The sequence below is a fragment of the Polyodon spathula genome, chromosome 6 (assembly GCF_017654505.1).
Source record: "Polyodon spathula isolate WHYD16114869_AA chromosome 6, ASM1765450v1, whole genome shotgun sequence".
Classification (NCBI taxonomy): domain Eukaryota; kingdom Metazoa; phylum Chordata; class Actinopteri; order Acipenseriformes; family Polyodontidae; genus Polyodon; species Polyodon spathula.
The window spans coordinates 31,095,444-31,121,410 of record NC_054539.1 but is presented as its reverse complement, the minus strand read 5'-3'; the positions used below and the strand labels follow the sequence as shown (position 1 = coordinate 31,121,410).

Below are 25,967 nucleotides of genomic sequence, written 5' to 3'. Positions count from 1 at the left end.
ATGATCTGCTATTTTACAGTCTAGTGCTGAAGTTGTAGCTACAGGATTAAAGGGTAGATGTACTACAGTGGTGGCGAACTGGTGAGCTGACTGGTTAATGAACAGGTGGTCAGCCGGCGTGGCTGAGCAGGCAGATGAGCTGGTGATTGTTGGGGCAATGCCCCTTGCTTGGCAGCAGCTTGAGCTCCCCTTGTACCTGCAGCTGTTGCCGTCCCAGGCCTAGTTTGACCACCATGGCCGTTAGGACATCAGCCCCAAAAATGCACTCCTCCACGATGTCTGCAAGCCAAACCAGGTGCTAGTGCTTGATGCCCCCATGCCAAATTCGAGCTCCCGGAGGCCCCACCTGGATGTGTGTTGGAAATTGACAATTGTGATCTCATGAACACATTAAAGCACTAGGTAAAATATATATATATATATATATATATATATATATATATATATATATATATATATATATATATAAACATTATTTAAACAGTTTTAAATGATCAATGTGTGTACAATGTGTGTTCTGTTTTTTTTTCATAGGTGCCATGGTACTTGCTGTAGCATGCAGTCTAATGCAAGTTTTGTTTTTGTTTTTTACAGTCTTGGCAACTATTCTTATCTGACAACTCAAGGATACAGTATCTGCCAACATTACTACTGTTGGCTCATCTAACAAGCATAGTTCAGATGTGAGACTCTCATCTCTGTTATTTTATCTTGATAATTTGACACCAGATTGACACTTTGGCAGATGGTTCATTTTATAATAGTTTATTACAAGTACATGTTGGTTTACCTGATAATATAAATGTAAATTAGCTTGTGGACACATTTTGGTACTGGGGAGCGCAGTGAAAATTGGGGGTTGAAAAGCAATCTCAACTGGTCAGCCTTCATAGTCAGCTGTTTTTCAGACACTGCAGAGCTCTTGCTGCAAGTGTATATTGGCAAATTAGCTGAAAATAATGGTAATCTAATAAAAGAATGTTTAAAAACATATACACCTCCTTGTCTCACACACCACCTTGTAATGTACAGCTCAACAAAAATAGCTCTGCTGTGAGCATGACACTTTAGCAGAGTCTTGCACAAGGTAAGATAATACTGGTACACACATACATGCATTCTGCTACAATACAGCATTAGAAATTGAATACATTTAAAATCATAATTACAGGCACAACTAACATTTAAGAAGCAGTTTGACCAACATCTCTGGATAAGGTTTTGTAAATTCTACAACACACCACTATTTATAGATTTGGAGGCTCAAATGTTAAAGTTTCAAGAATGTTGAATTTATTATAAATGTACTGAAATATGAAATGACTACTGAATAGTGTGAAAAGTATAACATAATTTGTTTATTTAGTGTATTGGGATTGGAGGACTAGTGTGATACTTGTGATAACCACTTAAATTGATAATGGTAATACACTTTCTGGTATGACTGAACTATTTTACACACTGCTCTGGGGACACTGAAAAATATTGTATAAACAAAGCACTCAAACAAAGTGTATTCCTGTTAGAGTTGATAAGGAAATGTCATGAAACTGTTAGACTGTTGTTAAAGATGCCAGCAATGGGAGAAAAGCATTTCATAAATAATAAACTCTATTTACTCTTTGTAAAAAAAAAAAAAGGCACCAAAACATCTACATATAACCCACATACCACCAAACTTGTGTAACTGTTATCCATATATTATGTATAGATGGAAACCATCATTGTACAAACCAATAAAACATTTCTGAAAGGCTGTGATGTAATAAAAGTTAATAGGTTCTTAACTGATACCTTGAAATGTGACTATTATTAAGCTCATATACTTGCAACTTAATATGAAAGTCCCTTTAAGCCCCCAGCAGCAGAAGGATCATATTATTATATTCTGACTGACAACACTTTTCGGGCATCATCCATTAAATGCTTTAGGACAATGGTGCACAACTCGGTCCAGGAGGGCCGGTGTTCCCGGGAGTATTTATTCCAACTGCACCCTAAAGTACTTTATTGGACATAATTAGAAGCTTAATTTGTCCAATTAACTAATTTAAGGTATGGTTAGAACAAAAACCAGAAGGGAGACAGGCCCTCCATGACCTGAGTTGTGCGCCACTGCTTTAGGATAAGGTGTTCACTATTGAAATCCTAGATAAGGCGCATCTTAAAGCATAAGGTGCATGTTAATACACACACACACACACACACACACACACACATCTTAAAATATGGTGTTGGGTTGATTAGCATCTGCTGATTATACTAATGTACTGTAATGTGTTCAAATGATGTGGAAAGTAAAGGTGCTCCGCGTAGAGTGCAGGGTGTGCCCTATAGCCTGTAGATCGCAAGTTTGAATACAGGCTATGTCACAGCCGACTGTGACCGGGAGTTCCTAGGGAGCGGCGCTCAATTGGCCGAGCGCTGGCCAGGTAGGGAGGGCTTAGGTCGGCACGGGAATCCATGGCTCACCGCGCATCAGCGACCCCTGTGGCCGATAGGGCGTCTGTGGTTCTGCAGTGGATCCGCCAGATCTGTGTTGTCCTCCGGCACTATAGGTCTGGTGGCCTCGCAGTGGATTCGCAGCGCGAAAAATTACAGATTGACAGGCAGGAGCACGTTTCTGATGACAAAGTAATGTATTTTTTAAAAAAGCCTGAAATGTTTGTCATTTAAATATGAGTTTGTTTGTTTGTATTTCTTAACATCTGATACTGTGTGGGCCAGGGTAAAAGAAGATGTGTATTATTTGTTTTCGAGAACAACATAAACAACTATATGAACTATTTTTATATAATTTTTTTTTTACTATTTCTGTTGACATGTAGTAAAGGAAGTTAATATATACTGTGTAATACAAACTGAAGAGGATGGTGCAGCTAGAAGCAATTCATTACACAAATTATAGCTTTAATACTGACACTTTTGTTCATGCCATTTTCACACAACAATGGAAAATTAACACCACAACCGCATATAAAATACTAAAATACTATTTTTCAGAACAAATAGCCACAATAGTGCAATGTTTATAACTGCTGAAAACAAACAACCTGTTTTACAATACTACGTCAGAAATCTGTTTTTCATTAGAAAATCTGCTGATTTCACAGACCCTTATGAAAAATAATCATGAAGCATTTATTTTTTAAGACAAGTTCTGTATCTATTTAACAACTGCTGTGTGAGGAATTATGCATTATTATTTACACCGCTAGTCTATTCAGTAAATAAAAATGAAATGGTACATAGTATAGCTGTGGTGTACAAATGGTATGGTCCCTTACTGTTTACAACAATATGGTAAGATATCCACCATATTTATTAGTCCCAAGCTTAATCACTATTAATATAATTAAAATTGTTTGTAGTAGGTCGTAGTTTTGAATCGCCGCTGAATCACCTTGATGAATTAACGTTTATGTTGCCCATCCCGTACTGCTGTTTTGTGTCATCTTCAAATTATGTTAGAACTAATGGAGTAAGTTCAAATAAAAATGGGTATATACTTTTAAAAATAAAAATATCTACAACTGACGACGTTTTACAGAAAACACCTTCAAATATTTTTTTCAGCATATGATTAAAATCGGACTGCAAAAACATTTTTAAAACTGCGTGACTCTGTGTGACTGTATTATAAACAAATCTGATACTATGACGTTATATATATATATATATACTATATATATATATATATAATATATATATATATATATATAATATATATATATATATATATATTATACACACAGTAGGTGGTGCTAAACCCTTTCCAGACTGTATGTGTATCCCAACTCAATGATTTTAATCAGACTGGACAAGATCCAGTGTAGTACCTCCCTGCACCAGGGGGTCATTGTACAGGCAGTACACAGAACATTGGAGGCTATGCTGAAATCGAGTACTCGTAAGAAAGCTGTTTTAGAATTACTATAGACCTATGAAGATCTCACAAAGGGTAAAGCTCAGATCTAACACACAGCAAGTACAAACCAGGTCCTCTGGAAATGCTACAACCAGCGAGTCCCCTATCTAAATCGCGAGGCTAACAGTAACACTCTTTTATCGATAGGTTTTGGAAAATGAAGAGGCTGTCTCGCAAATTTACTTTGGTGTTAGCAGCGGTGCTATGGGTCGCAGCTGTGATGTATTTTTTGTTATTAAATAAACGAAAGGTGGTGGGTTTAGGATCTGAAGCGCAGAATGGAAAGGTAGGCGATTGCATTTTTCTGTTTTGTTTTGCGCATTATTAACTAGCGCCGCGGTATAGCTATGGTCATATTGCGTAATGCGATTTCTTTTTTTTTTTTTTTTTTTTTTTTTTAAGTTGATTAGTTTTAGCAGGTACTACTTTTTAAATGGTAACTGTAAAGCTTTATGGTTATTGTAATAACAGTCTCTGATTAAATATAGTGTTTGTAGTAGTTTGTCCATCTTAGCTTCACCTGTCTTAGAAAAACGACTGTAGGCTGATGCAGCAGTAATGTAATAACTTTGCAGTAGAACTGCAAAATATCCATATTAAACACCCAGTAATGCTTTATAACAAACAGCTGCGTCCAATACAGCGAATAATGCAAATTATGTAATATTCTAGCATATTTTTCCTCTGAACAATGTGTAAAAGTACAATACTAATATTAACATTTGTTTTAATGTTGTTGATTTGTTTTTCATTCTGTATATATTTGTTACACTTGTCACACGATTAGCCATACTTATTTTAGTAAACTACAATGTAGTCTCTTTCAAATTGCATGGCAACATCTTATCAGTAAATGACAAGCTTTCTGAAATGTACATGTAATAAGATTTTAAATATTTTATTTTGAAAGTTTGGGCCACAAAAAATATAACGTATAATGACGTATTATGCCGTTATAATTGAACTGATGGTTTGTAGAGCAGACATTTCTTTAATCTGCCAGAACATTCTATTGTTCTTTAAAAGTTGTGGAAACCTAAAAAAATATATTCAAAGGCGTCTCGACATAGAATTAGTCTGAAGCGTCATTGCGACCATAATAATAATAATAAATAATAATAATAATAATAATAATAATAATAATAATAATAATAATAAGAGAGAGAGAGAGAGAGAGAGAGAGAGAGAGAGAGAGAGAGAGAGAGAGAGAGAGAGAGAGAGAGATCACGCAATTTCCTGATAGGGATCATTTATGGGGTCTTTTTACAACCATGTTTGAGTAGTTAAGCTGTAAGTACAATACAGTAACTCTAATAAGCACATGTACTGTCATGATTAAATCCTTTACCAGCTTTGGAAAAACATAACATTGTCCATGCATACTGTTTATGCATTTCTAGAAACCTGTTAAATTAAATAAATGCGGTTTGTTGTACAATTAATTTACTAAGAATATACAAACAACAAGAAACAAGTATCATATGACACACTTGCAGAAATTTTAAACTCCAAATGTCACCTATTTCACATTAAAATTTGATAATATTTTATTAAACTACACAAAAAATGTTCTAAAAATATATATTTCATTTATACTTTTGAGCTGTAACTAAGAAATTTACAATCGTAAAGCTTGTTTTGAGTGCTTCCGCCAAAAAGCCCTGATTTCGAATCTTGACATCTGTGACGTCACTATGGGAAAACACGAACCATAAACATGCATGCACATGTCTATGGCATAAACAAAACAATCATACATATATATATATATATATATATATATATATATATATATATATATATATATATATGTTTACATATATATATACTCAAACACAAAACAGTACGAAACATATATATTATCTCGTGACATGTTTTGTATTTGAGTTGATGTTTGTATAAACATATTACTGATTTAATAAATATATATATACTATATATATATTTCTCGTGACATGTTTCTTGTTTGAGTTTGTGTTTGTGTAAACAACTTTAAAATTTAATAAACAGAATATATTGTAGCGTTTTGTGCTATGGGGGTGAAACAGACTCGGGGGAGACCAGATGAGGTTCCACGTACTTTTATTTATTTTTTAATAACACAACGGAACCCTGTTCTCGCAGTCTCTCTCCACTCAGACATTCACCCGCGTTTTCCCGCTCGCGGCTCCCCACTCTCCCGTCCCCCTCGCTCCTACTTATAGCCTCTGGGGGAACCGCCCACTGCGCCCACACACACACACTCACGCAGACATACACTAACGCCGTGCCCCGTACCCTCACAATACACGGAACCTTAACAGGACGTAACAAACAAGACAAACACAACGTCCAGGATGCTGCCATCGCCAGGGTCGTTACAATATGTAGGCCTATCTCCCAATGGTTAAACGATGTCAAAAATGCATTTCACCTCAGATAGGCGCAAGGGAATGCATTGCATGAAAAAAGTACTGTATGAAAGTAAAATCAGCAAATTCGTCACTGCACAATGCAATGATCACTTCCGAACACATAGACTAAAGCTTTTGTTTGTTGGTTTCTGGCAGGTACACATTTAATTTTTTCTCTTTTGTAAGACACTGGTACACAAGTTCACAAAGTTCACAAAGACAGCAGTTCACGAAAACAATCATCATCAAGCATGTGACCACCGATTCATTCAGGGGCACTGGAACTAGGGGTGCTGGGGGTGTAGCAGCACCCCTGGCTTTGCATGGCCTCCATTACATACATGGGTTACAGTTTTGTTCAATGTGCCAGTGCCACTGGATTCATTTTCCCTTGACAACAGTGGAACCATTTAGAAACCAAATTACTTTTTCTTTTTTTTTTTTTTAACCGGCCTTAATTAAGCAATTTCATACCGTTTATTTTATATATATATAAAAAGATACATTTTGCTGCATCTATAAGACACTTCATTCAGATATAAAAATGATACCAGAGATTTTTTTTTCTTACCCTGTGCAAGAGTGCTCAATACTACTAGGCTATCCACTGCGCATAATCAGTTCGCTGCAAGTATTGCATTTGTTTTTTCAGACGTCAGATATTATTATTATTATCATCATAATTATTATTATACAATATACCATTATCAAATAAACTCTGTGGCCCAAAACTACTGAAAAGAAAATAAACATGAGCATGACTGTCATATTGCTGACTTAATAAAAACAGTAACGTCAGAGTACTATAAACCAGTACAAACACATTGCGTGCTCAAGATTTCTGAATTCGGCTTAACAGTATGTAAGAACAACATTCAGAATTGCTGACAAGGGGGCATGTCGCTCGCATTCCTCAGGCTAGCATGGTTATTTTTTCTTGCTGGAGGTTCAAATAGTGGTGATTCTATCCGGAGAGTAAAACAATTCAATTTAGTAAAATAATTAAATTAATTTAGCGACAGTTTGCACAATTCACACTCACGTTACTGAATACCTTGCAGTTTACAGAGGTGAGTTACAAAATCTGACTTTCCCTAAAGTGTCCCGAGGTTCTGGAGCCTGTTGGCAACCCTACTCTCAGATCAGGTGACACAGGTTGAAACATCATTAAAGAAAATAATGGGTTATGGCAAAGATGCAGCTCTCCTTTCTTGTAAAGGTAAAGTAAACGGTTCTTTATTTTGAAGTTTCTGTTGTGGGGGGAGGGGGCTAGCGGTAAGTTGTGTAAATGTCAAACTGAAATCTTATTCAGGAATATAGGTCCATTCCATAATAAAAAATACTATGAACTGATAGGCCTCAAACCACTTATTCTTCCTCCCCACAATTCTTTCATTACACACCACACTCCCGCTGTCCTTACTCTAATACAGACTACTCATCTGTTCCTTGTATATGTTCCCCTAGTGACGTCACGCCAACTTCGCGCATCATCAGTGCATTGTCTGTATTTTTTGGATTTATTTATAATTTTACGTCTTTCAGTGCTTTAAAATTGATCATGCAGATTTAATGTCTTGCTCATTGTGAAAGTAAACCAGTACGAACTGCTGGATTTATCCTGAAATCATGTGAATCACTACAATTTAACACAGGTGGAGGCCACTTTTGATGTGTGATTTTGAAGGCGATTGGTTACACTTGAGCTAATTTAGGATTGCTATTATAAGGGGGTGGACACTTATCCAACCAAGCTATTTAATTTTGTATTTTTAATTAATTTTAAACAAATTTCTAGAATTGTGGGGTAGGATGTGTAGATAAATGAAAAAAAAAAACTATTTTAATGCATTTTAATTCCATGCTATAAGGCAACAAAAGGTGAACATTTTGAAAGGGGGTGTAGACTTTCTATAGGCATATATATATATATATATATATATATATGGCAGCAATGCGCTTCCGTATAAAAGAACAACGATTACAGTGGCTTGCAAAAGTATTGAGCCCCCTTGGCATTTTTCCTATTTTGTTGCCATACAACCTGGAATTAAAATGGAATTTTTGGGGGTTTGTATCATTTGATTTACACAACATGCCTACCACTTTGAAGATGCAAAATATTTTTTATTTTGAAACAAACAAGAAATAAGACAAAAAAACAGAAAACTTGAGCGTGCATAAGTATTCACCCCCCCAAAGTCAATACTTTGTAGAGCCACCTTTTGCAGCAATTACAGCTGCAAGTCTCTTGGGGTATGTATCTATAAGCTTGGCACATCTAGCCACTGGGATTTTTGCCCATTCTTCAGGGCAAAACTGCTCCAGCTCCTTCAAGTTGGATGGGTTCCGCTGGTGTACAGCAATCTGTAAGTCATACCACAGATTCGCAATTGGATTGAGGTCTGGGCTTTGACTAGGCCATTCCAAGAGATTTAAATGTTTCCCCTTAAACCACTCGAGTGTTGCTTTATCAATATTCTTAGGGTCATTATCCTGCTGGAAGGTGAACCTCCGTCCCAGTCACAAATCTCTGGAAGACTGAAACAGGTTTCCCGCAAGAATTTCCCTGTATTCAGCGCCATCCATCATTCCTTCAATTCTGACCAGTTTCCCAGTCCCTGCCGATGAAAAACATTCCCACAGCATGATGCTGCCACCACCATGCTTCACTGTGGGGATGGTGTTCTCGGGGTGATGAGAGGTGTTGGGTTTGCGCCAGATATAGCGTTTTCCTTGATGGCCAAAAAGCTCAATTTTAGTCTCATCTGACCAGAGTACCTTCTTCCATATGTTTGGGGAGTCTCCCACATGCCTTTTGGCGAACACCAAACGTGTTTGCTTATTTTTTTTCTTTAAGCAATGGCTTTTTTCTGGCCACTCTTCCGTAAAGCCCAGCTCTGTGGAGTGTACGGCTTAAAGTGGTCCTATGGACAGATACTCCAATCTCCGCTGTGGAGCTTTGCAGCTCCTTCAGGGTTATCTTTGGTCTCTTTGTTGCCTCTCTGATTAATGCCCTCCTTGTCTGGTCCGTGAGTTTTGGTGGGCGGCCCTCTCTTGCCAGGTTTGTTGTGGTGCCATATTCTTTCCAATTTTTTAATAATGGCTTTAATGGTGCTCCGTGGGATGTTCAAAGTATTGGATATTTTTTTATAACCCAACCCTGATCTGTACTTCTCCACAACTTTGTCCCTGACCTGTTTGGAGAGCTCCTTGGTCTTCATGGTGCCGCTTGCTTGGTGGTGCCCCTTGCTTAGTGATGTTGCAGACTCTGGGGCCTTTCAGAACAGGTTTATATATACTGAGATCATGTGACAGATCATGTGACACTTAGATTGCACACAGGTGGACTTTATTTAACTAATTATGCGACTTCTGAAGGTAATTGGTTGCACCAGATCTTATTTAGAGGCTTAATAGCAAAGGGGGTGAATACATATGCACGCACCACTTTTCCGTTATTTATTTTTTAGAATTTTTTGAAACAATTTATTTTTTTCATTTCACTTCACCAATTTGGACTATTTTGTGTATGTCCATTACATGAAATCCAAATAAAAATCCATTTTAATTCCAGGTTGTAAGGCAACAAAATAGGAAAAATTCTAAGGGGGGTCAATACTTTCGCAACCCACTGTATGTGCAAATTAATGTAATGAAATATCATAGACAATTTACATTTTAAAATGGGAGTGGGTAAAAGCCAAACCAAGACAAAACTGCCCGTACATGGCATTAAATGGGATCTGATCGTCTGAAATCCTACACCAAATTATTACTCTCTCCCCATAGCTTACATATCAACATGAATTATTATTAAGCAGATTTTTTTTTTCAAATTGGCAAAGATCCTTCCAGACCATGACAAAACTGTCCGTACGTGGCATTAAAAGAGGTCTTATCATCTTAAAGCCTACACCAAATGTTTGCTTCTTATCTACAGCCTCCAACTTAGAAAGAATGATCATAATAAGACTTTATTATGCTATTTGTATATATTCCTCTGTTTATTTTTGTCCTATCTTTGGGTCAGTTTAGTATTTTTTTTCAGTATTAGTGACGAACTACTGTAATTTCCAGGAAAGTTAATTTCTTATATATTATGTGCAAAATAAACAGTACATTCTCATGAAGTTATTATAATTGCCTAGTTCCTCCTCCTGCTGAACTGTTTATCGGTGCACATTGAAGTTTATGCCTGTGACTGGCTGTTTGGTTTTCCCACACTTGCGTTTAGACATTGCAATTTGCATTGCCCATTCCACGTGTAGCCTACGAGTCTGCTACTGTTTAAACCACTGAAATATACAGTACCGTGAAAAAGTACTTGCCCCATCTGATTTTCTGCATTTTTGCACATTTTTTGTATTGAATTTGGTCAGATCTTTTTGTGGATTGTAGTAGTATATAGAGGGAGTCTGAGAGAAAAAAAATGACAGCAAAGTTTGGTGCTTCTTTCATTTGTTTGGTGTGCAAGGTAATCAAACATGCAATCTTGAGGTTTGAGAAAATTATTGCTTCCCTAGATAACTCAACCCAATTAAAGAGATAATTAGGGTCAGCTGCCTAATATAAATCTGACTAACTTTGGCCCTTACCATCAGAGTGAAGTTGTCAGCACCCAGGTTCTAGAGGGACATCATGCCACCCACCCACGATCAAAAGAAATTCCTGAAGACCTCCGGAAAAAAAGTTGTTGATGCCTATCAGTCTGGAAAGGGTTACAAAGCCATTTCTAAGGCTCTGGAACTCCACCAAACTTCAGTCAGAGCCATATTGTCCAAATGGAGAAAGTTTGGGACAGTAGTGAATCTTCCCAGGAGTGGGCGTCCTACCGAAATCTCTCCAAGAGCAAGGCATAAAATCGTCCTGGAAGTTACAAAGAACCCTAGAACAACATAAAGGGATCTGCAGGCCTCTCTCGCCTCGGCTAAGGTCAGCGTTAATGACTCCACCATCAGAAAGACACTGGGCAAAAATGGGATTCATGGAGTAGCAAGACGGAAACCACTGCTCACTAAGAACAACATGAATGTTCGTCTCAAGTTTGCCAAAAAGCACCTTGATGATCCTCAAGAGTTCTGGAACAATGTTCTATGGACAGATGAGTCAAAAGTGGAACTTTTTGACCAACATGGGCCTCATAATGTCATGCGAAAACCAAACACTGCATTCCACAGTAAGAACCTCATACCAACGGTCAAGCATGGTGGTGGTAGTGTCATGATTTGGGGATGCTTTGCTGCATCAGGGCATGGATGACTTGCCATCATTGAAGGAACCGTGAATTCTGCTCTGTATCAGAGAATTCTACAGGAGAATGTCAGGCCATCCTTCCATGAGCTGAAGCTGAAGCGCAGCTGGGTCATGCAGCAAGACAATGATTTGAAACACAGAAGCAAGCCTACATCAGAATGGTTGAAGAACAAGAAATGTAAAGTTTTGGAATGGCCTAGTCAAAGTCTAGATATTGTGGCAGGACCAGAAACGAGCAGTTTATGTTCAAAAACCCACAAATGTCATTGAGTTGAAGCAGTTCTGCATGAAGGAGTGGGCCAAAATTCCTCCACGGTGCTGTGAGAGACTGATCAATAACTACAGGAAGCTTTTGGTTGCAGTTATTACTGCTAAATGTGGCATTGGGTGCTGGGTGTTGCATAACTTTCTTTAATAAATAAATGAAATAAGTATCATAATTTTGTGTTATTTGTTCAGTCAGGGTCCCTTTTATCTAATATTAGATTTTGGGTGAAGATCTGATAACATTCAGTGTCAAAAATGTGCAAGAATGCAGAAAATCAGACAGGGCAAATACTTTTCCACGGTACTGTACTTAGGTGGTAGAAGCATGTGGTGCGCACAAGGCACCGAAAGCAATATTCCACTGCAGGGAAAGCAGGTCCATCAGCCCTGTGAGGGACTGTTTACAATGAGTTATGTTGTTGTACTGTGTTGTTATATATATAGATAAGCGTTTCATTTATTTTCTCGATGGTAAATATTTAAGCTAACACGGCTTCATATTGCAAGAATAAAAACACCACGCAGAGTAAGTTTTATATATATATATATATATATATATATATATATATATATATATATATATATATATATATATATATATATATATATATAATGATATATCATATATATATATATATTATATATATATATATAGTATATATATAGATATATTTATGTATATGTATGTGTATATATATATATATATATATATATATATATATATACACACACACATACACACACACATATATATATATATATTTATATATATATATATATATATATATATATATAATATATATATATATATAACTTACTGCGTGGTGTTTTTATTCTTGCAATATGAAGCCGTGTTAGCTTAATTCCATGTGCAGCTTAGCCACGGTGTTTCATATCATTAACGATATATTGCATAATAACAGTAATTAAAACCCTAAATATTTACCATCGAGAAAATAAATGAAACGCTTGCATGTTTGTAGGTACTATTATGCATTGTTAAAAATACTGTGTGTGTGAGTGCACGGTATAAAAAAGAAACAAATGACTTAAGGTTTTATAGGTGATGTTTTATATGTGTAACTATTTAAAGATATATATTTGTTATAAAAAGAAACGGTAAATTGTTTAATTAAGGCTGTTAATGTGGACATGGCTAGCTCTTTAAAAGGCTGCCTGTCTGTAAGGGGGGGAGAAGTTGAGAGGACTGACCAGTATGTGAATCAATGCTTATTATTACTTAAAAGAAAATAAATGCTTGTACCTGAAAAACAATAAAAGGAGCTCCAAGTGTCTCTGTGATCCTGACGTGCGAGGTGGACATGTGACTTGGACATGTCACCCCGTCACAAGCCCAACCAGCGTTTGGGAATAACGTTTGAAACCTGGGACTAAGCTGGGACTGTCCTGGCCAAACCGGGATGTTTGGTAGCTTTAAATATGTCTTGTGAAAATTCAAGACAGTTATTGTAGACTGCATACCTACTGAGTTGCTTTGGTTATTTAATTATACATGAAGTTGTTTTGGTATCTGAGAGGTAACAGGACAATGGCATTTATTTCTAATTGTTGGGCCTATATAATGGGGCAGTGGCAAACAGAGAATTGATGAAAAATTGTATACATGTAGTAATCAGACATCTAACCCTTTAAGTGTAAACTTAAACATGATTGTGGGACACTGTCCCCACACTGAATTCTGCATTGATCATTCAGTTTAAATATTTGAATATTTAAACAAACACTGGCTGAAATATAACCAAATAGAGGACTGTATCAAAAAAATGTCCTGGTTTATTTTAATCCAATGATAATGAGCTTTTCCTTGTGTGTGTGTGTGTGTGTGTGTGTGTGTGTGTGTGTGTGTGGCGCCCACACGCACCACACAGCTCGTGTGCGTGCGTGTGTGTGTGAAAAACAAATGGTACGAGTTATAATGAACTTTTTGTTTTCCAGCTATATTTATCTATATTATATATATATATATATATATATATATATATATATATATATAATATATATATATGATTATAATAAAATTTGTTCATTCATTTAACCATTGAAAGAACATGACATCCCATGTTTGTCCCAGAAAAAGTAAATGGTAACATTGCTCCTCTTTTTTGGGAATAACGTGAACTACTTCATTCAGGTTATTTATACATTCATACATACAGTGTTCTTTATATCAAAACTGTTTGATGTTTGTAAAGCAGTTTTAACAAACAGTAAATATGCAACAAAAAACATGGATTTAAATTCTATGTTGTCTGCGTCATTAGTTTGCATCGGACATCATTCAATTACAATCACAGAGTGATGCAGGGAATCTTCTGGGAGCGTTTAAATGGTGGAACCCATTAGATGCCCAATAATTGACAACATTTATTCATGTTATTTATTCTTTTATCCAGGCTTGCCTCCTGTAAAGGAGCAAGGACATGTTTTTAGTTAAACATAATTAAATTATGTGTATTGTTGCAGTTTGCAAGATGACACTTTTTCCAAGCGTAATGTGAGTAATTATTGCAATAAAGGGTTGTACTTTTTTTTTTCTTTGAGCAGGAAATGTTAATCAGAATAAATGCTTAGTAAATAAGATGTATGAGACAGTAGTAACACTGCTAAATGATTAAGAAATTCCTGAACTGAAGGCGACAGGTTATAGTGCTGTGGAAACAGTAGTATAGACAGCACATTTCTGTTTAAAACATGACTGTAAACTGTTATTACTGTATATATTGGAAATATACATATGTTGAAACACTTGTAATCTGTAGCTCACACCCTAGTATAAATTGACTGACATTCACATGACTGATTTGATTTTAATACAAATGCATTTTAACAGATAACATATTTCTTGCAGTAAACTAACTGTTCTAAACATTTTCATTCAAATCTGTGTTCCTTTCCTCCTTATTAAAATATTGGCATTGCAAGGTAACCCATAATAAAGACAACCAGTAAATTCACCTGTGACTCTCTGAAAGCTTGGCAGTTTGTTTTGTTATGGAACCTAGTCTGAGGCAGACAGGCTTAAAAATAGAATAGCGGTTTAAACTCTAAATAAGGCAAATTTGTTAAGGTATTTCTGTTGAAAAAAGCTGTGGGTGAGAATAACATATCACTGTGGCTCTTGAGTAACCACTTACCAAGCCACATGTTATTTGGTTTCTGTACATGTTGCAGTTTCTGTTCTGTAGAAGATATGTATTTTCACTGGTGGAGCAACATTTTCAGGAGCTGAAACAAACCGAATAACTTTTTTTTGTTGAATAACACATCTTTTTATTGTGTCTCCAAATATTAAATGTATTCAAATTGAAACAGTAAAATTTAAAATGTAACATATCAGCCACTGGGCTGGGCGCTTTCACCTTCATGTGCTCCAAATGCACACACTCACACGTCTCCTCCATGTAAAGCTCACATTTGAATGTGAGATTTTTTGCAAGCCTACTTTGCTGGTTAGTAGTCTATCCTTTACTGGAAGCAGACATAACTCTACATGGTTTAATGTTGGAACCGTCTGACTTTTTATTTTTTTTTTTACTATTTTTTGATGTTTAATAATGTTTGTTTGCTCGTGCATTAACATGGTCTGTATCTTTATCATTTTCCTATTTTGAGAAACCAATGGTATCATAATTGTATGAACCAATACATACTGGCAATCCATTGCAGTGCTATTTTAGTACCAGTTTTACTGTATTAGAAACTTAATATGTGCTGTGGTCTGTTGTTAGCTCAGCTAGGCGATGTTCAGCTATTATCAGTGCATGCAGGAATGGAGAGATTTGTGACAGCAGAAGCATATTTCCAATAGGTTTTACATGTATCTAATTAAAAATAGTTTGGTTAGACATTCTTTAGCACAGGTTATTGATGGAATCAGAATCCGGGGATATACGAGGTGCCTTAACGTCTATCTTTACCTACGTATGTAAATGTCACCCTTATATCCAGATTACATTCAGACCCACTCTGCATATTCTCTCTTCATGCCTTGCTTTAAGTCACCTCCTATAGGCCAGCCGTGCTGCAACTGGCTGTAATGGTTTAATATCACAAAAAGCATTTAGCACATGTTTCAGGAGGGTTTTTCTTTTATCTTTAATGCCAAAGACCACAGTTGTGTGCAGTATATTGTGACAAGCAACAGATGTGATACAGTGGCTTAGTACATATAGCTTACCAAGATCTTGATAAAGATTCCCTGTGAAAGTTCCTCAAGATGTATTGCTAAGTGGCATTCAGTTTCCCTGAAATTATATTATATTTAACAACATAGGTGTTTCAAGTGTACTTTTGCAGAACCAACTCGACACAATGCCATCAGCATGGAAATTAAAAAGGGAAATATAATATAAACAAAATCAGAATTACATTTTTGCTAGGGGCCACTTTTAATAGAATACCTTAGTAATGGACACTGAGAATCCCTATACTGTGTTAATTCTTTCCTTTCCTGTGCACTGCTACCATGTAACTCTTTCCTATTTCCAGTATCCTTTGGTTATCATAACCTGTGAATCCCTAGAGAATACCTCCCATTCCATGAAAACATTAAATTCTACCCAGCAAAACTATAACCAGACAAGAAACACATGTTGTGTGTGGTCCTGAAATGGTAGAACTGTTCATGTCAACAGACTTGTAGTTGTTAACCACAGGCAACCTACCTCAACATTTTGTCTTTAAAAAAACAACCACTATATATTTTAGTTTTTCATTACTTTACAATGAGGTCATGAAAATGGTTACTATTTACAGTTATCCCTATTTTTCAAAACAAATTTAGTAAACCCATGCCCACCCAAATCTGCACCTATGTGAATGCCAAGTTTAAGTACCTTTATAAAAAAAAATAAAAAAATAAACGTCAACTGAGCGCCCCAAAGGTGGTTGCTTAAGTTTAGGTCAAATAGGCTATTTTTCTTTTTACTGCCGTAGGCTTTAGCCAATCAAATCAAAGTAGTAATTGTGATTAAATATTTGGGTTGGATCTTCCTCTCACACAACGAATCATTTGCAAGCCATGTTTGATTGACAGCTTCGGGGGCAGTTGGTACAGATCAGTTAAAAGTCTGTTGAAAAGTCCCAGACATTTATTTTAATGTGCATTTTTAAAGTAAGTTGGTACAGTAGTGCGGCGGTCAACATGGCAAAATAAATATGCACACAATTTTAATAGTTTAGTTTAGAAGAAAGTCTCGAGTGAACAGGATTAAAACACAAATTGCTGTCCTTTGAAGAGATATGTGCGATTTTCTGGAGTGTCATGACTATAACTGCAAGCCCTGACATGTTATCCTGTGTAAGGTGGAGCGGAGATGAGAGGATACTAACTAGGCAATGGTAATTAACTGACTGACTTTCATTGTATTTAGTAATTGCTTAAAATGCAATACTGTATTCTCGCTGGTTTGGTAACGCTGCCTGTTTGCTTTTCACTGTGAATGTATGCAAGTGCATTTATTTTCTGTCTACTTAAAACTTTTTAAATGGTTTACATGGGAGATATAGTGGTTGGGAGTGTTCGGTCTATAGACAGTTTTCCGGCTGATCGAGAGCTGATTTCGTAAGCAAAAAATAAAAGTTGTTTCAGTTTCTTGCAATTTAACGTAAAAAAATAGGCATTTTATTTTCCTTATAGTATTTCACACTGAGTTGATAGTTTCATCAGCATGTGCATTTGGTTGCTATGGCAACTCAGTCAAACAAATACCGCCATCATGATTGGTGTTTGAATTATACTAATGACCTAGCGAGTCACTGGCATGTATGATGTTACAATTTATTAATAATTTGAAGAATAATTTAAAACTTCGTAATTATTTCTACACTACAGGTCAAAAGTTTTAGAACACCTCCATTTTTCCAGTTTTTATTGAAATTTACCCAGTTTAATGTCGCAATGTACTCTGAAATTAAAGCATAGAACAAATAAACAATTGGAGATAAAAAAGAAATCATGGAATCGTTTTGTTTAACATATAACAGCTGAACACACTCGTGGCATTCTTACTACAATGGAAGTCAAATATTGTTTGGAAAGTTCTTCCCAACACTGTTGCTGAAGTTCCCACAAATGTGTTGCACTTGTAGGTTGCTTTGTTTTCACCCTTCGGTCCAGTTCATTCCAAACCAGCTCGACGGGGTTTAAGTCTGGAGACTGTGCTGGCTATTTCATGATTTGAAGCCTACCATCTTGTTCTTTTCTTCTAAGGTAGTTCGGACTTATCCTGGAGGTATGTTTTGGGTCATTATCTTGCTGTAGGATGAACCCCTGATCAACTAGGCGTATACCAGAGGGTATTGCATGGCACTGCAAAATGCTGTGGTAGCCGTTTTGGTTCATGGTGCCACTCACTCTATGCAAGTCGCCTATCCAGCAAAAGAGCCCCAGACCATCACGCTTCCGCCTCCATGTTTGACAGTTGGTGTCACACACCGAGGAACCATCCTTTTGCCTACTCGACGGCATACAAAAACCCTGCGTGATGAACCGAAGATTTCAAATTTTGATTCATCGGTCATAAGACCTTCTTCCAGTCTTCAGGAGTCCACTGGCGGTGCTTCATGGCCCAGGCAAGCCTCTTTTTCTTATTTTGCCATCTTAGCAATGGCTTTCTTACTGCCACTCGACCTGTTAAACCTGCAGCTTGAAGTTTTCTCTTCACAGTTGAAACTGAGACTTGCTTACTTCGACCAGTGTTAAGCTGTGTTTGAAGCTGTTTTCCTGTGAGCCGCCTATCATGCAAGCTGTTGACTCTCAGAAACTTGTCTTCTGATTCTGTTGTAGCTTTCGGTCTGCCAGATCTCCCTGTCAGAGTTTCCTCCAGTTTCCAAGTGCCTTTTGATGGTGTAGGAAACTGTACTCACTGACACCTTGGCTTTCTTTGCAATTTCTCTGAAGGAAAGACCAACACTTTTAAGGGTTATAATGGTCTGTCTGTCTTCCTCTTGTTAATTGCCTTTTTCTCGCCATTATGATAGTGCTTAAGAGGGTGTAGTAACAGTCTGTTCCAACACTGCTTTTATACAGACAGAGGGTTTGTAAGTAATCAACAAAAGTTGGGACACCTGTAGGAATTGTTAGCATCAACTTTCAAGACTTAATTTACTTCCATTGCTGCAGAACAGCTGTAAGTTGTTAACCCATTACTTGTTCCCTGATAAAGGCCTTTTTGTGTAACTCTGAAATGTACATTATTTTTCAGTTTTTGGTAACCGAAACTTTTTTTAACCTTTGGTAGTTTAGAGCTTATCTTTGCACCATTTCAGGTTATTCACTGGACTTGAACAGCTTAAATTTCAATAAAAACTGGAAAAATGGGGGTGTTCTAAAACTTTTGACCGGTAGTGTACATAGTATTAGAAATGTAAAGAAATACAAAAACTTGGATTTTGTCATTCAAGGTTTGCCGTTCACTTTTCTCCTGTGTATAAGATTTATTTTAAAGGTAGCAAAATATGGAAATTGCACGTTTCTTTTTATTAGCGTGTCAACATAATTTTAAAAGGTTTACAAAACCTGAGAAATGTTGCTAAATATGTCACTCAGGGCTGTTTTAAAAAAATCTATTTGTTTGCTTATGTTTTTTTGCAGCCAACACAATATCTTTGTTTAGCTGTCCCTGAGAAAATGCAGTGAAAACGAAAGCAGACATATTTAGCTGGAAACGAGATATTCTCAGCACAGCTAAGATTTTAGTTTTGGTTTCAAGGCAGCAGGAGCTTAGTCTGATTTTCAATTTTTGCTTGACAGGCGCCCTTATGCAGCGCAAGTTACAGAGTTAACAAGTTTTTTAAGCACCCAAACAAAAAACAACAACTATCCTTAAACGAGATATGATTGACAAATCATATTTTTAAAACTTTCATTTTTTCCCTATAACAGAACTAGTTGAACTTTATTAAGTTGATATAATCAGTAAAATTTGTAGATTATAAAAAAAATCCTAAATATATTTATATAATGTAGCAATACACGATACAGCTGTACTGTTGGTCTGTTAATTTTTGAACACCATTTGTTTGCGCATCGTTTGGCAAAAAATAGTTAATCATTAACAATAATTAATAGCAACTGTCTTTCGTTGCATGTGATGGCAGTAGTATGGCTCTACTCTGCAGTGGAAAAACAACCCAGGCTCCCCTTATCTGCACTGAGAGGCTCGGTTATCCAGTGAAAAAGATGCATTAGTGGTTCATTCAACACTGCTTGATGGAGGCCTGGAATGGGTAATAGAAAGATAAGATTAAATGTCAATCAGCCCTTAAGTATTGGTGCTGAAAATGCTGTCATTATATGTGATTTGTGCTAGAAAAACACAAAGTGGCTGTATCCAATTACAGCATCTGTGTGTCACATAGATCACATTAAGGCAATTGTTCTTTTTTTCATATACAGTAACTATAGGTCTAGAAGGGTCAAAGTATACGCTATAAAAAATGCAAAACTTAAAAGTTGTTGGATGATTTTCCTTCTAGCTTTTCACTACAAAAATATTGCTATCTTTTCTGTTTTAGTGCAGTCTGCACTTCAGTAATCTGGTCGTTTGGAATACAAGCTAAAAAACAGATTTAACTGATGACATTGATCATAACAGACCTTTAATTCAATTCCCAGCAAACATATCTATTAGGTCCTGCTTACGCTACTGCTTATGCCATGTTTGCAGACTAGGTGCATCATACAGATTTGCCTAAAACTCCCAATTCTAAAACACCAAGACTGTGGTTTCTACTGGTTCTTAAATGTTGACCAAATAAACTCCTTTAGTCTCTCTATCCCTACTAGTCTCTTCACTCTTTTCTCTTTCTGTCTTTTCTCAGCCTTTTTTCCTTTAACTTAGTTAGAATTATATATAATTATATAGGGCAGCTGGCTCTTTGAGTTATATATATATATATATATATATATATATATATATATATATATATATATATATGTAATGTAAATGTATTTTTTTTCTCGTGACATGTTTCTTGTTTGAGTTTGTGTTTGTGTAAACAACTTTAAAATTTAATAAACAGAATTGTAAAAATAAAATAAAAATATGCCCCTTTGCCTATTTAGGCAGGAGATTTGTGTATCTTGTATTCATGTTGGTCTGGAGGCTGGACCATTTTCTAGCAATACTAAATCAACACAAATTAACTGTTAAAATCATAGACGTGGTATTTAAATAGCTCAGGAACTGCCTATGTACAGTATGTGTATTGCAGCAAAACTGGTGACATGTTGAATACAGATTGTCAAAACCCCCTTTGCGCCAATACTGTGACAGAGTCACCACTTTTTGAGGCAGCTTCTTGTGAAATGTGTACCTGGCAACCAAGCACTAACTGTCAACCTTTTATCTATGTTGCTCAGTTCTGATGTCTTGCCCAGTGGGACTTGAAACATTGTGATGCAGCCTTAATAAATTATAGAATACATGTTGGAGATTTGTATTACACACAAGTATGTACTACACATTGCAGGTGTTACTGTTTTGTTTGTCTTATCCCTGTTTAATTTAAATACCAAACAGTGAAAGTGAGAAGAAATGTCTTCCCAAGAGCTTTTCTGAAAACCTTACCTTTAATGCATTTATTAAAAACATTTTAAAACAAAACAGAATCCTTAAATGATGTCCCAGTCGATATACTAGAAATTTCCCATTAGTTATGCACATGCCTACTGCAAAATTACCATTATCTTGTTAAGTAGCCTATCTTTAGAAACAGGCATCTTCAATTATCTAGCTCTGTTACCGACTATGAGGATCATGTTCCGTCTGTTGTAAATCAGCAGGGCATGACATCTTCCTCTAGCTGACTGCCTTTGAAAAGTGAACGTGCTTACAAGGAAATATGTTACACAGAAAGCTTCAAAGCCCTGAGCCTTGATAATTTCCTTCTAATGAGGGAGTCTTGCTCAACACTGTCTGAAAGCTATCAAAATTCTCAAAGGACCAATGGCAAAGCTACCTTTTTTAAATCATCGCTATTTTACATTCCAGTACTTAAGTTGTAGCTACCGGATAAAAGAGTAAGTGTATTAAAGTGTTGCATCTGTCTAACAGTCGCAAACCAGTTGCAAACTAGTCGTAAGCCAAGGGGGTCTCAACACAAAAAGGGGGTCGCAATGCTGTTGTAGGGGAGGTTGCGTGATCACAAGAAATACTGACATTGCCTTAAGATTAGGGCTTCTGATTTGAGATTTTAACCAATAAAACATCCGATATAAAAATGGAAACACTGTAAATGATTACTCAGTTCATGTGGACGTCACCCCTTTCCCACTGAAACAAACAAAAAAAAAACTAAAACAAAACCTGCAGCTGGGCAATTTCCCTTTTTCCTGAGTTATATAACTATCAAACACAACATTTACATGACAAAGTGTTTTCTGATAACTGATTCTTAAAACGTCACTTTTCTGTGTTTACATGATTAACGATAGAAAATCTAATTAGAATTCAACTGTATACATGGATTGACGTTTTTGGAAAACACAGGATATTTTCGCATGCAAAGTACTGTAGATTTGATTTCCATTACATGAGAGTAGATGTTGAACTTCATGCTGATTTGAACTTGGCTCTCGCCAAAATAAGCACCAGCGAAGACGTAGCTTTGCAGTAAACTAATGTGATCCATCTGCATCTCCATCCATTTGCGTTGTTTTCCATCTGATGATGTAGATATCCTTCTGTTTGGTGTTGATTGCTGAAGTGTAATGCTGGCTCCAGGGATCAGCTCATTTTGTCTCCTCATCACATCAGCACACACAACGGCTGCGATGCTGGCTTCGGGGATCAACCCAGTGTGGTCTCCCCAGTGCATCAGCATGACAACCGTCTCGATTGAGTTAAGTAGGGTACATCTCTGGGGTCTTCAAGTGGGTACCTTCCATCCTCGATCTTTCGTTGACTAGCCCACGACACCTCAAGAGGGCTCAACAATGATTCTGGCATCCCAGCATCAACCCCCTCCACCCCCTCCCACTCCGCTCAGCTCAGCTTACTTACCTGTACATCAGCATTGCTTTCTTTCTGTGCTTGAGATCCCCATCCAGAATCTTTTTGTCTCAACCACAGCCAGTTACTGCTCCTTTCTGCTGCTTCAGATAAGTTCTTCACTGTGCGAGGTAACTCTTGGCCACTGAACCCGACGTCTCTGAGATTGGTTGTAGAATGTGCCCCAAATCCTCGACATATACATACTCGGACTCTCCATCCTCGCTGTTCCGCTTAAGCAGCTAGTTGAGCATACCAAAGTTTCTTCCTCTCATACGCCTTATCCACAGCATCTTCCCATGGCACTGCTAACTCTACCAGATGAACAAGGGCTGCTGATCTAGACCACAAGACAATGTCTGGTATGAAGGTTAGTGGTGGCAATCTCAGGTGGAAAAATAAGCCGTTGACCAACATCGGCCAGCATCTACCAGTATCTAGCAGCTTCCAGTTGTCCTGGGCGAGGCTGGGTTTTAACACCTTTTCTTAGTGGTTGTTCTCCTGGATGGAGGAATATTGTCTTTTGTGTGTAATGCTTTGATGGAACTGCTGGCAACTTATTGGTCAGGTTATGCTTGTCTTCCAATGCTAAGGCCAAACATCGCAGCACCTGGTCATGGCACCAAGTAAACCATCCTTGGCAAAGACCCACCTTACATCCCATTAAAATGTGCCTTAATGTTGCAGGTGATGAACATAAAGGACAAGAGGGATCCTCACCCACCCAGAGGTTTAGGTTCTGTGGTGATGGGAGAATATCATATGCTGATCTGATGAGGAAACTGATCCTGCTCTGTTCCATTGTCCACAGGTCTTGCCAGCCGATCTTGCATTGTTCCACACTCTCCCATCTCATCCATTCTCCCTGCTTGGCCTGGGAAATGGCCTTTACACACCTGATCCTTTCATCCTGCTTTTTCACCTCATTGACTACCAGCTTCCTCCGTTGAGCTGAGGTTGCCTTGTGCCATGCAGGAGAAGCTGAACTGAGACCTAAACCTCCTTTTCCATGCTGAACTTGCCCCATAATATCTCTGATTCGAAGGGCAGCCTTAGCATCTTCCACAGCTTTCTTTGCCGTCCATTTTCTTCCAGTTTTCAACACAGGTGCTGCCTCCCTTACGCATTTGTCGCGTGAATCTACTATTGTCATTTCCAGTCGGACTTTGGCACACTTAAACTCCTTGGTTAGAGCAGAGATTGGTAGCTGCAGTATTCCTTTACCATGAAGTCCCACTCTGCTGAGGCAGCGTGGAACTCCCAACCATTTCCTGATGTATGAACTGATTAAAGCTTCCAGCTTCTCAACTGTTGTCAAGGAAACCTCATACACAGTCAGTGGCCACAGCAGTCTTGGCAGTAGACCAAACTGAATGCACCAGAGTTTGCCTGGTAAAGCCCTGCTGTCTATGCTCTTCAACCCTTCCACTGCTTTCTGCCTAAATTCTCCCACACGAACTGTGTCCTTTAGATCCACGTTGTACCATCTCCCTAGACTTTTCACTGGCTTCTAGGACACTGTTGGTATTGCCTCACCATTAATGTAGAAGCTTTTATCTACTACTTTGCCTTTAATTATAGAGATGCTCCTTGATTTAGTGGGCTTGAATTGCATTCATGCCCATTCAATGTTATTGGTTAATTTGCCAAATAACCGATTAGTGCAGGCTATAGTTGTAGTCATTGTTGTCATGTCATCCATGTATGCTCCAATTGGTGGTAGTCGGATTCCAGAAGCCAAGCTCTCTCCTCCCACTACCCATTTTGATGCCCTAATAATTACTACCATTGCCATGGTAAAAGCCAGTGGAGAAATGGTACATCCTGCCATTATTCCAAATTCTAGGTATTGCCATGTAGTGCTGAATTATGAAGTTGAAAAACTAAATTGCAAATCTCCAAAGTAGGCTTTCACTAAGTTTGTTATTGTCATCGGTACACTGAAAAAATCAAATGCTGCCCAAAGAAGTTCATGTGGCACTGAACGATATGCATTATCCAAATCCAGGAATGTCACATGGAGCTCCTTCCTCTCCTTTTTTGCTGATTAAATGTGTTGCCAGACTACGCTGGAGTGTTCTAAGCATCCTGGGAAACCTGGAATGCCTGCTTTTTGTACTGAAGTGTCAATGAAGCAGTTCTTTAATAGGTAGGATGACAATCTCTGAGCAATAATACTGAAGAAAATATTGCCTTTCATGTTTAATAGGGAAATAGGATGAATCTTACAGATTCTTGTAGAATCCTTTTCTTTTGGTATAAAGATTCCACCTGCTCGGCGCCATGCTCTTGGTACAACCTGTTTTTCCCATGCCACTTTCATCAATTTCCACAGGATTCGTAGAACTCCAGAGGCACTCTTGTATACTCTGTATGGAACTCCATTATGCCCTGGAGATGATGATGCCCTTGCTTTGTTTACAGCTTGTTCTATCCACTTTGGTGCACAGTCTTCCATTTGGTATTTGGGTGGAATGATAGGTGGGATGTCTGAAGGAATTGACATAGGCTCCTGCCTTTTTTAATCTGTATGTGTTTCCTCCAAATATCTCTCCAGCTCCAGCCATTTTTCTCACTGGTGAATATCTTCTTTACAAATTTGAATGGATCTTTATAAAAGTTAGTTCTCGCACGCTCTTTCTTTTTGTAGCATTTCCGTAGGCGTTCAGCTCTGCGCAATGTTGCAGTCTTATCTTTTATGGTCCTTTGTAACAGATGGAGTCCCTCCTTTTGACTTTGTTTTGCTTTTCTCCATTGCTTCCTCAACTGCCTCCTTTCTCTAACTAAGCGTTCAATCTCCTGCTATCGTCTAGACTTTCCAGGAATAGTTTGTACTTTTTCCTTCCTTTTTTCAATTCCAAACCTCTCGCTTCCATATGCGTAGATGATGTCCCCAAATTTATCCAGCTTCTTTTCAACTGTTCTATTTAACCTTTCCAAAGTAAAACAGAGATCCGTGTTTACTGTGTCCCATGCAGTTTTCTCACAAGCTCTTGGCCATTTAACTCCATGTCTTTGCTAACTGCAGATCTTGAACTAGTCCTTTGTGAAGTGCTCTCCATTCTCATATCCATTTCCGTTCCTAAGTTGTTAACCGTGTTATCCAAC

At 37.4% G+C, this 25,967-nt stretch overlaps 1 protein-coding gene across 1 annotated transcript in view; it reads left to right on the top strand.

Moving 5' to 3' along the window:
- The first annotated feature begins 3,858 nt into the window (after positions 1-3,858).
- galnt14 (UDP-N-acetyl-alpha-D-galactosamine:polypeptide N-acetylgalactosaminyltransferase 14 (GalNAc-T14)) overlaps positions 3,859-25,967 on the top strand; it is a 126,074-nt gene continuing 103,965 nt past the window's right edge. Inside the window, exon 1 of the mRNA XM_041252735.1 lies at positions 3,859-4,214. Coding sequence (XP_041108669.1) covers positions 4,086-4,214 — 129 coding nt within the window. The 5' untranslated portion in view covers positions 3,859-4,085. The remainder of the gene's footprint in view (positions 4,215-25,967) is intronic.